The sequence below is a fragment of the Cantharellus anzutake genome, assembly GCF_015039405.1.
Source record: "Cantharellus anzutake strain C23 chromosome Unknown EI90scaffold_16, whole genome shotgun sequence".
In the NCBI taxonomy this organism is placed as follows: domain Eukaryota; kingdom Fungi; phylum Basidiomycota; class Agaricomycetes; order Cantharellales; family Hydnaceae; genus Cantharellus; species Cantharellus anzutake.
This window is the reverse complement of record NW_024066966.1, coordinates 770,466-785,882: the sequence shown is the minus strand read 5'-3', so window position 1 is coordinate 785,882 and position 15,417 is coordinate 770,466. Positions and strand designations below refer to the sequence as shown.

General features: G+C 51.1%; 3 protein-coding genes across 3 annotated transcripts; 2 read left to right on the top strand and 1 right to left on the bottom strand.

Moving 5' to 3' along the window:
• Window positions 1-82: 82 nt before the first annotated feature.
• EI90DRAFT_3288382 (uncharacterized protein) lies at window positions 83-739 on the top strand (the record flags this gene model as incomplete). The annotated part of the gene is made up of 3 exons (XM_039067111.1): window positions 83-276; window positions 359-495; window positions 606-739. 3 exons carry the CDS (start codon window positions 83-85, stop codon window positions 737-739), a joined length of 465 nt encoding a protein of 154 aa, XP_038917886.1.
• On the bottom strand, window positions 684-1,028 carry EI90DRAFT_3051223 (uncharacterized protein). Its single transcript, XM_039059824.1, has 2 exons — window positions 975-1,028; window positions 684-905 (listed from the first exon to the last, which is right to left on the bottom strand). The coding sequence occupies exons 1-2, from the start codon at window positions 1,014-1,016 to the stop codon at window positions 789-791; spliced, it is 159 nt and encodes a 52-aa protein (XP_038917885.1). The 5' UTR covers window positions 1,017-1,028; the 3' UTR covers window positions 684-788.
• Window positions 1,029-1,964: 936 nt separating this feature from the next.
• Window positions 1,965-3,491, top strand: EI90DRAFT_3051219 (uncharacterized protein). The gene is made up of 2 exons (XM_039059823.1): window positions 1,965-2,032; window positions 2,093-3,491. The coding sequence occupies exon 2, from the start codon at window positions 2,162-2,164 to the stop codon at window positions 3,476-3,478; it is 1,317 nt and encodes a 438-aa protein (XP_038917884.1). The 5' UTR covers window positions 1,965-2,032; window positions 2,093-2,161; the 3' UTR covers window positions 3,479-3,491.
• Window positions 3,492-15,417: the final 11,926 nt, after the last annotated feature.

Genomic DNA, 15,417 nt, shown 5'->3' with positions numbered 1-15,417 from the left:
CAAGTCTTGGGCTAGGATTATCTTGACATCAATCCCCCTCAGGCTATATATTGAATGGACTTTAACATGCGATGTATAGTGAATGAGTTCAAGTGATATAGTGCTGCCTAAGTACGCTGAGAATGTACGACCCATCGGGTTAGTCCAATGTTTCTGGAGTAACCGTAACCGTATCATACGGCATACGGCAAGTGTGGCAGGTTGGTCGCACGTTACTTTCAGCAGCACGCACTACGATCCGTTCTCGACATACTCGACAAAGAACATGGCCGCATGGTGCGCCAATCGTTGGTAGCCGCTCTGTACCCATTTCTTCGTAACATATAGGACACTCCGATGCATCGGGTTTGTCTTCAAGTGGTGCAATGGGTGCAGGGGTTTCCCGGATTTTCGATTTAGACTGCAATGCTGGAGAAGGAGTTTTGACGACTGGGGTTTGGAGAGCAGTCGAGGGACTCCAAGTAGTCCGTGATTGGGAACCCCTATGGGTAATGGGTAAGTCGTGATCGTGGTTGCGCCATGTATTCATCCATTTGGAAAGTCGCCTCCAAATCTTCACGAAGTGTCGATAGAGAAACAATATTGAGGCCGTCGCCCATTTGTAGAAGGCTCCCAAAAATTTCACGAGAGCAGTGAGACAACTGACGAGAACGACCGTGAGACCGTAGTAGAGGGCCATGAGACTATAGGCGAGAAAGATCACAGCGACCGCCGCGATCGTAATCCCCACAAGGACTAAAGGAAAACTCATTAAAATCCAAACAAGTGGGCTTAGTTTGCCAATGTGCCTAAAAGTCGTAGACATAATTATTGGCATAAGGTGAAAAGGGGTACATCCGCTCACGAGTGTGCTGTGCCAGAAGGGGTTGGTGTAGTAGTTGACATGGCGGCGCTGTTGGTTGCAACTGAGATATGTGCGATACAGAGTTTGTCAGACCAATAAAAGCACTTCAACAAGCGAGTGGAACCCATACCCAAGAAGTACTGTTTGGTGGTGGTGAGGAGAGAGCCAGCATGAGGAGCCGATTTATCCAGAATCAACGCAAGCATGCAGGGTTCTATTTCAAATCTCAAGGATCATACGTATAGCATCATGGACCGGGACTTAAGCGAGATAAGCGCGAAAGATTCATACCCAAAGAAGTCAATGACAACAAGGCGGTTCAACCAGTCATCGGCACTGGAGTCTTAGTGGACCCAACTAATACCTAAACCGTGTCAGTCATACCGTGCCACCCAACGCGCTCTCGACCACCACACCATGGGTTACCACGCCATCCAAATTGTCCAGCAGTGGTTCGGTCAGTGAAAAAGCTCTCCGACATTGAGTATTGAGACTGGGCTGAGACCTCACGTGTTTAAAAGTTCTGTGGCTCGATGCATTCTCGATCGAACGTCCTCTGGATGAGTAGACATATTAGGTAGAGTGTTACGACAGCGCACAGGCGGATGGGATCATCGAGCACGGGGATGACGTGCATTTTTCGCCCTTTTCGATACCAAGTGATACACACGTACCGTAGCGAAGGGTCAAGTTAGATGGATGATGAAAAATGTGATTTCTCGACCGCAAAGTCGTTAAACTAGGAACCTAAGAAACACACGAAACCTAAACGAAACGAGGGGTGACTGCCAGTACCGGGGAGAGAGGCTAACCAGGCAAACAAGTCCCCAACCTGCCGACCCTGCGCCAGCAGGGCCACCCTCACTGTACCCAAGTGAGCCGCTAGGGCCCCGTTCGCCAAACGGGGCGGTAGAAGCCTAGGAAAACCTCCCAGCAGTCTAAGCCACCCAAAACACCCCCCTCCCTAAGAAACAACGAAAACAAATGCGCACATATAACCGAAAAATCTAAACTTAAATTAAAAAAAAAAAAAAAAAAAAAAAAAAAAAAAAAAAGAAGTAAGAGAAAACTTACGGCCATACCCCCCAAAACTGTACAGCAGACGAAAGGGCAAACGACCCGCCAAACGACACCACGTGCCCCAAAGACCACTTAAGTAGCAGCGCAACCACGAGAACCACCGACCCTGTAAGCCCCAATGCCGCCCGGACTTCAGCACCCTAACCACACCGCCCCCCCCATAACCAGTGCGGGTAATAAACGTAACCGAGGAAACTCCACCTCGGACACCCCAACCCCCCTAGAAAAGAACGCAGAATGGCCCTACCCGACCTGAGCCTAATGCCAAACCCGCTACCCGGCTTCGGTAGCGGAGCCCCTGCCAAACCCGCTATCAGAGTCCCCGCGACCCAAACCCCCCCTACAACCCCGGGCATAAACATGGACAGTAGCGGCCTGACAGAGGAAGTCCAGCCATCCCAACTCCGGGTCTCAGAGAAAGAATTCTCAGCCACACCCGAGCCCCAACAAACCCGCGAAGCGAAGATCACCCCAGCATCCGGCCCTTTTGACACGCCCGACGACACCGAAGTCAGCTACAATGCCCGCCCACTCCCAGCCGACTTCGACTATAAGGTCCTCGGTATGCACAGCCCACACCTCCGCCTGAACGTAACCGATGAAGCCTGCGAAGCTTGGAACCAAGCCAACGAACACGCAGTTATCATTATCCCTCTCTACATGGCGTTCTCCCTCACGAAAATGCAAGAGGCAAAAGACCATGCCTCCACCTTCATTAAAAGAGCGTTCCCAGACTCAGCAGAAACACTTAGCACCATACCGGCTGCCAATGCGATTGATGCCCAGGGAGACGACCCCCTCCCCTGGGGTATCATGATCGATGGCTTGACACTCTGCGATGCCGCAATGCTCCTCTACCACCAATTCTGGCTCTCCAAAGCATTCAGCTTTGTGGCGCACCCAGCCTCCGAGTTCACCTCCGACTGGATTGGAAACTGGGCGTTCGCAGCCACGGCCAGAGACCGCACGGCCGTCCAAACGTGCCTAAAAACCACCCTGAACCGCCCCTCCTCGAAAATTGGGAAATACCTTGTCGAAAATGTCCCCGACAACTACGAACGTCTAACAATAATCGACTCAGCACGAGTAAGACCTCTGACAGTCACCACCCACGGCACCACTGCAACCCACTGGACGTTCCTAGTCAAGTCCCCACACCCCGAAGACATCGTGAAGCACGGCCACTGGATTGAAGCAGCAGAAGCCACAGTCTGGTACCACCCAGCCATCGCGAAAGGAGCCAAAAGGAACCCCCCCAAGCCATGTAGATGCTGCAAAGGCCGCGACCACTCGACACTCCAGTGCCCACTCACGGAACTCCCCTTCTGGAAAGAGATCACCAACCCAGACAAACCAGACGACGCCGTGAGAGCCAACACAGACATTTCCCTGGCCACCGAGCTAAGCGGCCACCAGAGCATGGCGAGAGAAGAAACCCACACACACCACAGAGGTAGGGGGATGGGACGCGGAAACTACAGAGGCAGACCAGCAAGGCTTAGGGGCCCACGCGGCAGACACCCTTCCAGCACAAGAGGTAGATACATCATGTAATCCCCCACCCTAGCAAAAAACCGCAACATCCCAATACATAACTAACAACCCCAATACCGCGACAACCTAGTCAAGTTTCCAAACTGACTACAACACCCAATGAACACACACACTAATAAATACACAGAACCGGCCCCTCTAAGTGCACAAAAGGTGCACCTGGCGGGGAGAGTGGCGCACCCGGAGCCACCTGATAGTGCTGGTCAGCATATCAGCACAAAACCACGAGGCCCCCCTTCACTCATGCAAGGAGGTGAAGAGGCCGCAAAGACAATCCTGCCTCACCCCCGTGCCTCGGCCACGGTGGGCACAGGGATGAGTATAAAGCGAACTGTGGCGCCCAATATAAACAAAGAAACACCCGAAATCCCCCCCAGAAGTGACCAAACACCCCATGACACAATACCCAGAAAAAACAGACGCCCACTCCGCCTCAGGGGCGGTAGAGACCCAACACAGAAAACAGGACAGATAAAAATAGGCGCCCTTAACATCAAAGGCGCCAACAGCCAAAATACCAAGCACAAATGGAACCTAGTCATGAACAAGATGAAAAAAGAGAAACTAGCCATCCTTTGCCTGTCAGAAACGCACACAGATGAGCCCCAAAAAAACTACCTGAATGAGAGATACAAACAAACCCACCAAATAATACACTCCTACAACCCGACCCACTCACGAGCGGGCGGTGTGGCAATAATACTAAACAAAGACTTCATCAAAAACGAACCAACCCTCACTGAGAACCTAGTACCAGGCCACGCAGCACTTCTAAACTTAGAATGGTCACCAGAAAACCAAATAAATATCCTAGCAATCTACGCACCTAACATGACCTCCTCTGGCCAAGAGAATGCGGATTTCTGGAGCGAACTGAAACACCTCACAACACACGTAAGAATTGACATACTACTAGGCGACTTCAACATGGTAGAGGATTGTGAGGCCCCGGCCCATGTCTATATTCCGCCCACAACATCAGTTGATGTTGTGTTGTGTAATAATTATGTCGCGACGCTAATTTAGCGTCGCGGAAGCTTCTCTATTTATTTGTGCCGAGAATGTATAAGATTGTATATAAACCCTCGGGGTAGCTGTAAAAGGCAGATTAGCCTTTACTTCTACCCCGTCAATATACAGCCAAATCAAGCGTATACTTAGACGGATTACTGAGGCCTGAGGCGAACGGGGGAACGGAACATTACCGTCCCCAAACTAGTAAGATAACCTTTCACTTTTTTACGCTATTATTCTCTTTCCATTCTCGGCACCGCGTTACCGGCGCCGGAATCCCATTTGGCAACGCGCGCGTCGTCGGCCCCTGACAACACGCGACTTCGATCAAGTTCTCACGCGAACTTGTTGAACAACTCGACACCTCTTCTGGATGTCGTGGAGATACAACACCAGGAGCACGTCCAACGCTCCTGCCAACACGGCCGGCCCCTCCACTAGCCGTAGGGCGGAAGACGACACCACCTCAAGTGATGGTGGCGATCTGGGCCTGCAAGGGCCCAGGGACGCGTCTCAGACGCGTCCCACCTATATGAGAGACGTTGACGAAGTCACAACGTCTGAAGCCCTCGCAGCGGAGACTCTCGCGGCATTCGTCCCAATGCGCACGTCGCGTCCTCCATCCCCAACCCACTCCCTCGCGTCTGAAACGGTGCGAGTACTAAGAAATCGCGTCGACCAAGTTGACGACGACATCGCCGACTTGAGAGGCGATGTCCGTAACATGAATACCCAGATCTCTGGGAATAGCGACAACATCGCTCGTCTAGATCGTAACATCATTAAGGTGGAGGAAAGACTTAATGAGAAACTTAACGAAATTCTCCTCGCACTCTCTCGACGCGACGAGCCAAAGCCACCCGCAGCAACGGTGGATAACCCATCTGCAAACCCTCCAGTGAACCCAACAACGGGTGGAAACCCCATCGTCGTCTCTGACCAGACGAAAAAAACCGCTGTTGAGGCGCAAGCGCCCCAAGAGGTCCCTGTAGTCCCCGTTAATCAAATGGGTCAACAAATCACTAAACCCACTGTGGAGGCGCAAGCGCCCCAGGAGGTCCCTGTAGTTCCCGTTAATCCAACGGGTCAACCAATCAGTGGGGTCCCCATACCTGGAGGGATCCCCACTGTCTCTGCCGTCGTCACAGAGGCGACAAGTTCACGCGCGTCTGTCGAGGTACAAGAATCTGACGGACGTTTTGTTCCTATCTTTAGTGGAACTAAGCCACCTACCCCGTCGATGGCGCCAGTAACCACTGACGCCAAAGGAAAGGGTAGGGAGATCGACCCAGGACAACTGGCTGGATCATCGATTACAGGGGAGAGTGGAACTTCTCCATTCCATTTCAGGCCAGGCTTCGTGCCCGCGCCGTTCATTCTGTCGTCCCAACCCACGAACAGTGGGGTGAAGATACCAAGCGTTGACGCTACTCAAACGCGTAATTTCCCTCCCGACCACGGGAGAAAGAAAGCAGTGCCGATGAAGGCCACTGTGGAGACGATACAAGAGGAAGACGGTGACGCGGAAGCCACCAGTGTTCCGTACGATTACTACGCACGGAAAAAACGCCCGATCTATGTCCAGGATCGTGTAGATGACATTGGCGGACAGCCCGCCAAGGTCAGACCTATCTTCGCTAAGCGTAGTCTCAGCGAATCTACTTTTGACTTTAACGCCCGTCTGGATGCAGACGCAGCATTCGTATACAACGTGGGTCGTGGGGCAAACGGTGAAGACCCCGAAAGACTGTCCCACGGCACAGCACTCAGACGAGTGCTGGATAACTACCACCGATTCTCACAACCGCCTGCGGCTCCAGAAGGGGGCAAGAGGCGTGTAGACCAAGTTAGGTCTAACTCGGGAAGAAGGCCCCGCCGTCCGAGTGGCGATGGTGATGACGAGGATGGTGGCGAGGGTGGCTCGTCCTGGCCCAACCCACCATTTCCTGACCTATTTGGCACCGAAGCAAAACGGGAGCCTTCATCCAACTTTCCAAACCGCTCGTCTGTACGACCCGGTTTGTTTGACTCAACCATGCGTTCATACGCAGCACCGGCGGCACGAGTAGTGCCTGATCCATCTGAGTTCATGACTCAGCTTCTTGAATCTGCACGCCGAAGTGTGGAGGTCCGAATCCTGCAGCCACTGCCTGCAGATGTACGCCCAGAACTGCTCAAGAAGATGCAGGGACTGACTCCGACCATCAAATGGTCTGGAGAGAATAACTCGAAGATATTCCACAACTGGCTGCACTCCTGGCTAGCCTATATGTCGTCGTGTGGGTGGAAGGGTGAAGCTTACAACGAGTTTCACGTCCACACTTTGACAACCGCCGTTGAAGGCGAGGCACAAGACCTCCTGATGCACTATATACGCATTGGAGTGCAGAACGGGGTAACCCCCCCATTCTGGGATCTACTAGAGATCCTTATCTGCACCTTCATCAAGAAGTCTGCAGCAGTAGCATCCACGAAAGCGTTCAAAACACTTTCATACGATTCCGCGAAGGGAATCAAACACTTCTATAACCAGCTGTATCGTGCAGCTGGGGAGATGATCACGCCTCCTGACCAGGCAACGTTCAATGAACGTTTCCTGAATGCCATCCCTGGCGAAATGCGTCGGGAGATGGTTATGCGCCACGACATTTCCGTGGACTACACAACGAAAGACGAGTTGTGGACCGCCGTGCTCCGCCTGGACCACGCATACGATTCAATTACAGCAAGGTGCAAAAAGATCGACGCGTCAAATTTGGCTAAATGACTTAGCCGGATCATGTGGAAATCCAAAAATGGTAGCTAATTTGGGCAAAAATAGAAGCCAATATAAAACCAATGTAACCATATCTGTTGACAGCTCAGCTGGGGTCCCGGCATTGAGTGCTTAGACCGTCCCACGTGCAACAACCGTGTTTGTTGTTGTTGTTGTTTATGCGAAGCACAAGCTGATGAGATCTGACATTGGCAGCCTTCTCATCGGTGACCGTAAGTCAGGTATAAAACGCGCGTCTCATGGCTCTTGTTCTGCACTGACTCCTGGAGCCTCAGTTTGCATCTCTCAGCACTCAATTTCACTACAATGAATTCTATTCAGAAACTCAACCTCGAATTCTGGGAGGAGAATCGTGAAAAACGCTCCCTATGGCCCATTGCATACCTACTTGGAGCAACGGACCTGGTTCCACTCCCTAGAACTCGGCAGGATGCACTCTCAAAATGTCTAGTCAATGGGCATGCAAAATATTTGCCCGACAATTCAGCCATTGTTCTTGATGCCCTTCTTGACGGCAATGGCCGAAATGATCAGGTGTCATGCTGGGTCCCTGATGATTGTTCGTCCCACTTCCGTCTCACTAGTACTGCTTACATCTGTTTCAACATTCTCAACCAGCTCTATATTTTACAGGGGATCAAGTGCTTTCCAGCAATGCCATCCGCACGCGTGTTCAAAAGTATCTCAGTCATACCATGACAACATCAAATGCGCCAATCACTCTCGCAAACGCCATCAATCTATTCGAAGGCGTGACCACCCAACCTTCCACGTCATCCAATGTTACTACTCAGTCTGAGCTATCATCGGTCAATAGGGCCTCAGCGAGGCTAGCCAGCAAAACTGCTGGGGCCAAGCAGGGTTTTGGTGAGTCATCAAACTCCTTTTCGTTTTTATGGACTACCTAACGCCCTTTCAGGCCTACAAGTTGAAGTGCCCCTTCATACCCTGGACCCTTCTAAACCAACAGTCCTCCATGTCTTGGACATCCTCGATGACTGGACTGCTGAACAGTCGCTGGCGAAGATCACATCTGAGATGGGCATCAACCCTGAGAACCACCAAATCGCGTATAAAACATCCAAAATGAAGGTAAAGGACAATGCTATTATAATTGACTGTGCAGAGACTCTTGCAGCTGGACTGGAAGTTCAACGCCAAATTCAATCCCATGCTCATGAGCAAAAGCGCATGAAAATATTCAATCTCGTAAGTTATACATTCTGAATACCATACAACTACTCAGTATTCAACCTGTAGTCTGCTGTTGAGAAGACTACTAGTAAGGCGAAAGGCAAAAAACCTTCCACTCGATCCGATGCTAGCCCACCTTCAAACTTGCGCAAAGAAACCTTCAAACAACTGATCAAATCCACTTGGTGCAATAGACACTCGCGACAGTGCTATCCTCACCCAAAGGCAGATTGGGAGCATCTATTTTTGTCGAACGAGGTCATGGATCTGTGGGCCAATCACCTGGTACGTCACCTTGACTTTTTTTTACTATCATTGCCATTTGGCTTTACTCATTTTTATTATTCTATTTTCTGTTGTGCATTGTAGAGTCAAGGTACAGTGGGTGTAACATTGGAGAGGCCACCTCAACATAAAGCGTTTGATGTATGCAATGTAAAACGTCAAAAACGCTCTCGGTCTCTATCACCTCTCCGCTCCACCAAACGCCCCAAGATCTCTCAGTCCCCAGATATTGAACGATCTGGCAACGCGACGCTGACAAAGCGCCCTCTGTCTATGTCCCCTCTTCACAGCTCCAAACATCCCAAGATTACTGAGTCACTGCTCATCACTGACCCGAGCGCGGAGCCTGGCACTTCCAAGACCACCAAGTCTGTGCATGTCAACACATTGGCCAACGCAACTGCAGGACCCAGCTCTCTGAACCATGCCCCAAACCCAATCACGAAACCTGGGACTTTCAAGATCACCAAGCCCACGCATGTCAACCCATTGACCTCAGGACCGAGCACCCCGAAGTGTGCCCCACTTATCGACTTAACCCTATCCTCGTCATCACCCATTGCTGCATCGCCTTCGCACATCCGTTACCAACGTCAAGTCAAACGCAAGTATCATTCAGCAACAGTTGTCGACATCCCATCGTCACCATGCAGGCAGCTTTTGCGCAAACGGATCAACTCCCCACCCATCACTTACCTCCTTGTACCCGACTCTGGGAGTGAGGACGACATTGGTTTTGATGTTAAACAGGGTCACACTGAGGTGGAGCCTGGTCTGGTGGAGCTCAGTAGCGATGATGAGCTTGTTGATGCCGTCGATGAAGCCTGATGGCAAAGACGCGCTTTTTCTCTGAGTCACGGCCCACCCAATCAGCCATCCTCAGTTTTACTCTGATTTTCGTTTTATCATTTGAAGTTGTATATACATTATGAAGTATCATACAACGATGAGAGCTCAAAGGTAGCCTGAATGACGAAACCAACCATGGGCTTTCGGTGGCGTTACAGAGTACACAGCAGCCATGAGTAAGTCAGTTGCACGAACTAGGGATTGTGATGCAAGTTCATTGTCTGCATACACACAGTTGCGTCGCAGCCAGGCCTTGATAGATGAGATCGCTTCCTCGATTGGGTTGAAGTCGGGAGAGTATGGGGGAAGGTACTCCAGTCGGACACCACTACAAAAGAATTAGAATAATGATAATAAAATATTTGATTACTCACTGATCCTCACACATTCGTAAGAGTCGATCTGACTTGTGAATGGCCGCATTATCCATCACAAGGACCGAGTTTCGCTGTGGGAATGGACGCATTACAGCAAGAAGTCCTTCAATAAAGTCATCAAATGCCTCGGCTGTGTAAGCCCCGACTTGGATGTCACAGTGCAAGATACCTTCCAGTGACATTGCGGGGAGGATGGAATACCTAATTTGATAGTTGTTAACTTGTACTATACCCATGCAAAATCTAACTTACTTTACACCACGGATAAAAAAGTCACGGCGACGCGCGCGCTCTCCACAAGGTGACCAACCACGCGTCCGGGTTCCTGTGTGACGACTAACTCCAGTCTCATCCACAAATACCAATTGTGCTGCTTCATAGTTCATTGCCATATATTGTCGGAAGTTTGCGCGCCTATCCTCATCGCGCTCAACTGCTAATTTCTGAACCTAAAGTAGAAGTTAGTGGTAATCTCATAAGCAGAAAGTAACAATATACCTTTTTGTATGTCAAACCACGGCGCTTCATTTCACGAGAAATTGTATAGTCGCTGGTCTGAACATTGCATTCATTGCTGAGAGCATTGCGCAGCTCAGCAAGCATGAGATCTGGTTTCATTTCGATCATACTGTCTAGAAACTTGGGTAGGAGTTAGGGAAATATGGCATAGCTCTAGATGTAGGTGCACTACATTGATAGCATGTATGTCAAGAGAACGAGGCCGGCCACGAGTCTCAGCAAGAGGTTCACGATGATGCCTCTCCGGGTCCTGAAGAATACGCTGGATCGTGCGTCTGGGCACATTTATTGCCAATGAGATATCCCATGTGCTCATGGTCTCAGACATAGTGATGATGAGGTCCTTAGCGGAGGGCGCTAGATGCTTACCCATTGCAATAGCGGAGTAGCAGTGAACATGGTGATATTTATTATAATATTATCTATGGCAGCGGTGAACATGGTGATATTATTGTAATGTTATCTGTGACAGCGGTGAACACCATGATATTTATGGTCAAAGGTCCTACCATGTTTGGTTTCAGTGAAGCGGTGCCATTGGGAAACATTGGTTGACGCCCAATTTCTTCCTAAATTGTTATTCCGCTAAACTACCCCCATGTATGTTAAATTTTGATGCGCCGATAATTTTGCACCTTGCTGTAAGGCGATCTCTGCGTATCGTAACGACTTGCAGGCGCCAGCCGCGTCAAAAACGACGCAAAAACAAGCCAACGCCGCAGCAGCACCCAAAAAAGCTGCTGATTCTTCGTCCGCCAAGAAAGTGTACAAAAACACATTCGGGGGAAACACGTCAGCTCTGAAGAGCGGACAACGCCCAACCTTCCGTGCGAGCTATTCGCCGGCTCCAAAAACAGAGAAATCGACGTCGTCTACAGCGACGAAATCGACGCCATCCTTGGATAAGGATGGGAAACCGCGTTGTTTTAAATGCGGGAAAATAGGCTATCAACGTGATTGCCCAAATCACGACAAGCCCAAACCGCGCATGTACAACATAGCGGTCGAGTCTGATGAACGAGACCTACAGGACTCGGAGCCTGTAGAAGAACCGGAAGATGTTGAAGATCCTGCAGAGGTGCAGGACTATATGGCCGACGATGAGGCGTTCGACGATAAACTCGTGGACGACCCATACGATCCCAACCTCCTCGCTGAGGCGGAGGAGGAGTACGTAGAAGTGGACGCCGACATGTTCGTCGGTGCTATGACGTTCGTGGATCCCACGGACGAAAACTTCTCCATTAAATTAGCGTCTGCTCGGCAAGCAGACAAACTGCCATCTGATGAGCAGATAGTAGCTGAGCTTGTCGACGACGCGGTAAAGACCTACAAAAGGGACGGTGTTATACCGGTCCCAAAATCTTCATCGGGGAAACCGTCAATGCAAAGTGTGACGAGTTCTTCAGTGCCTAACAAGCTTCTGAAGAAAATCCCGCCAATATTCGACGCGAAGTTTAGAATCTCACGAGAGGCGGGTAAATACCCTGAAAACCGCAGCGCCGACTTAAGGCGGACGCTCACCGGCGAGGTTAACATCGCCGGGGTAAACGCCTTTGTCCTATTTGATAGTGGCGCTGAAACAGACGCCCTATCTCCAGATTTTGTCCGAGCAGTTCACATTCCACTGCTCGAGTTGCCAAACCCCTTGGTTCTCCAGATGGGGACCAAAAACAGTCGTTCGTGCATAATGTACGGCACGAATACTCCCGTAACCATTCACGGGGTTACGTCTACTCACTATTTTGACGTCGTCAACATTGACCGCTACGACGCCATTCTCAGAGCTCCGTGGCTGAATGCCAACGGAGCGTGCCTCAATTTCGAAACTCACACCGTCCACATAAAGACGGGCGACATCAAAACGTTTGATGTCCTGACGGAATGGGGTAAAACCTCAGTGGGGGCTGCTGCACGCGGTCGCCCCAAACTTCCCCGTGCACCGAGATCCGAACTGTCATCTAAACAGACGGCATGACGCAATACGGCGAAGGCTGGAAACCCTTCGCCACGCATCCTTGCCATCTCCGCTCAAAAAGACGCGGATACCTCCCAGTGGCCCAATCACTGGCCAAGCCCGAGGTCGAAAGATCTCAGGCTTCCCGACTGTTCCCATTTAGAAGGTCTGCCAATGACAGACCCTGAATTCGTGCCACTCAGGAATTGGTGGCGTGAACGTTTCAAAGACGTCATGGCGCCAGCCCCTGAGGTCCTACCTCCGTTCAGGGAGGTTAACCACCGGATCAACTTGATTGATCCGAATAAAAAATATATAGAAAGAAGGGCTACGTGCCCTCAGGCTCTCGAACCGCAGCTTCGAGAAAAGATCGCTCGTTATGAGCGAGCCCAATGGTGGGAACGCAAGGCGGTCGCAACGGCGGCTCCACTTCTTTGTCTTGCAAAGAAGGATGGTTCTTTACGGACTGTAATCGATGCGAGAAATCGCAACGCGAACTCCATTCAGTCCAACGATCGGCGCTTGTACATACTCGTTTTGGTTCAGTCCAAAATCGACCTGAAATGCCCCCTAGAGACTTCCTGCTCACCTACTGTGAAATTAAGGACCAAATGGACAAACAGCAATGGCACACACTCTGCTTGAGTCGCTGAGGCCAAGGTCCCTCCACGCTAAGTCTCTGATTCCACTCCGGAGTCAACCCAACCCAACCCAATCCACCTTAATGATGTTACGATCTAGACGAGCGATGTTGTCGCTATTCCCAGAGATCTGGGTATTCATGTTACGGACATCGCCTCTCAAGTCGGCGATGTCGTCGTCAACTTGGTCGACGCGATTTCTTAGTACTCGCGCTGTTTCAGACGCGAGGGAGTGGGTTGGGGATGGAGGACGCGACACGCGCATTGGGACGAATGCCGCGAGAGTCTCCGCTGCGAGGGCTTCAGACGTTGTGACTTCGTCAACGTCTCTCATATAGGTGGGACGCGTCTGAGACGCGTCCCTGGGCCCTTGCAGGCCCAGATCGCCACCATCACTTGAGGTGGTGTCGTCTTCCGCCCTACGGCTAGTGGAGGGGCCGGCCGTGTTGGCGGGAGCGCAAACTAGAGAAAATAAGGAACTGACGAACGCCAGAGAACCACACCGAGGTTCTGCGATTCCTAGGGCTCATTGAGTACCTAGCGAAATTCCTACCCAACGTCAGTGCATACACTGGACCGTTGCAATCCATATGCACCAGCCATATGCCGTTCCGCTGGAGCGCCCTACACGAAAAATGTTTCGCGCAGATCAAAATAATCGCGTGCAAGACGCCGATTCTAAAGCCCATAATCTGGGATATACCAGATTCAGGAGACCAAAACAAGTACCGTGTCTGGGTGATCACGGACGCCTGCCCCGCTGGCGTCGGGGCCGTGCTCGCACAGGGTGCAGAATGGCAAACCTCTAACCCTGCTGCGTTTATGTCGAAGAAGTTCACCCCGACTCAATGGGTGTATTTCGCCTATGAGCTAGAAGCTCTAGGCGTTCTGGAAGCGCTCACCAAATGGCTCGACGAGCTGACTGGTGGGCGGAAATTCACTGTGGTCACTGACCACAAGGCGCTTACTTACTTCAAGGAGAAGAATCACACTGCGCCGCGTCACATTCGTTGGCAGAATTTCTTTCACGGTTTCAATTGTGACATCGTGTATGTACAAGGCCACACAAACAAAGTGGCTGACGCCCTGTCGTGATACTATGAGTCCTCGTCAGACGAGGATGTCCACTACGACGATTACGTATCCGCAGATATACGAATTGATAAAGAGGGCGACGATCTGCCCTTGGCGCATGCTGAGGAAGCACGGGAATTATTACACCTGCACAGGCTGAGACTGCAGTGCATACGGCTGGGTGCGTCCCACTCTATCGGAGACGCTCAGGAGCCACGAGATCTCGAGGCATCCGTGCTCGATCCCCCTGACGATCGTCAAGGGAGGAGGGAGCTTTCCCTCGAAGATGTACTGCTGCCATTGGCAGAGCTACGTCCTCATGTAGAGGACAAAGCTTTCATCGCAAGTGTGAAAGACGGCTACTCCAAACACAATGCTTGGAGAGGGATCCTGGCAAAACCTGGGGATTTCCCTAGGTTCTCGATCGTCGATGGCCTAATTTTCCGTCTGAATGATTCAGGCGAGCCACGACTTGTCCTCCCTGAATCTATTCATAAAGGGGAGAGGATAACGGGCATCGCGATCGAGCACGCACACCGCATCCTTGGTCACCTCGGCGCCAAGAAGACGCTCGAGTACATACGCAAACACTACTGGTGGTCTTCGATGTCAAAAGACATCGAGAAATTCTGCACGTCCTGCGGGACGTGCCAGACGACCAAGAAAAGCAAACTCAGATATCCAGGACTGCTTCACCAGCTCCTGGTCCCTGAGAAACCTTGGGAGTCAATCGCCATGGATTTCGTCGGACCATTCCCGACGAGCCTGAGTTATAACTACCTCTGGGTAGTTCTGTGCTGACTAACGTGCCAGGTTCACCTAGTGCCTGTGACGACCCAGGTCAAGACTATTGAACTGGCGCATCTGTTCCTGCAACATGTCGTGCGCTTGCACGGCATGCCAACATCCATCGTGTCAGACCGTGACACGAAGTTTACGTCTCAATTTTGGACTGAGTTACACCGACTCATGGGTGTTAAACTCAAGTTAACTACCGCATTCCATCCTCAAGGGGATGGCCAAGCAGAACGAGCGATCCAGACGGTGGTCCAGATCCTTCGGTCATTCGTCCGACCCGATCAGCGAGATTGGGCCGTGCATATACCCATGGTAGAATTCGCATTGAACTCAAGTGCGAACAAATCAACGGGATTCGCCCCGTTTGAGTTGGTATACGGATACCTCCCACAAATGACCGTGTCTCTGCCGTCATCCGAATTGCCGGGGGTGAAATCCTTTGCCCAGCGGGCCCT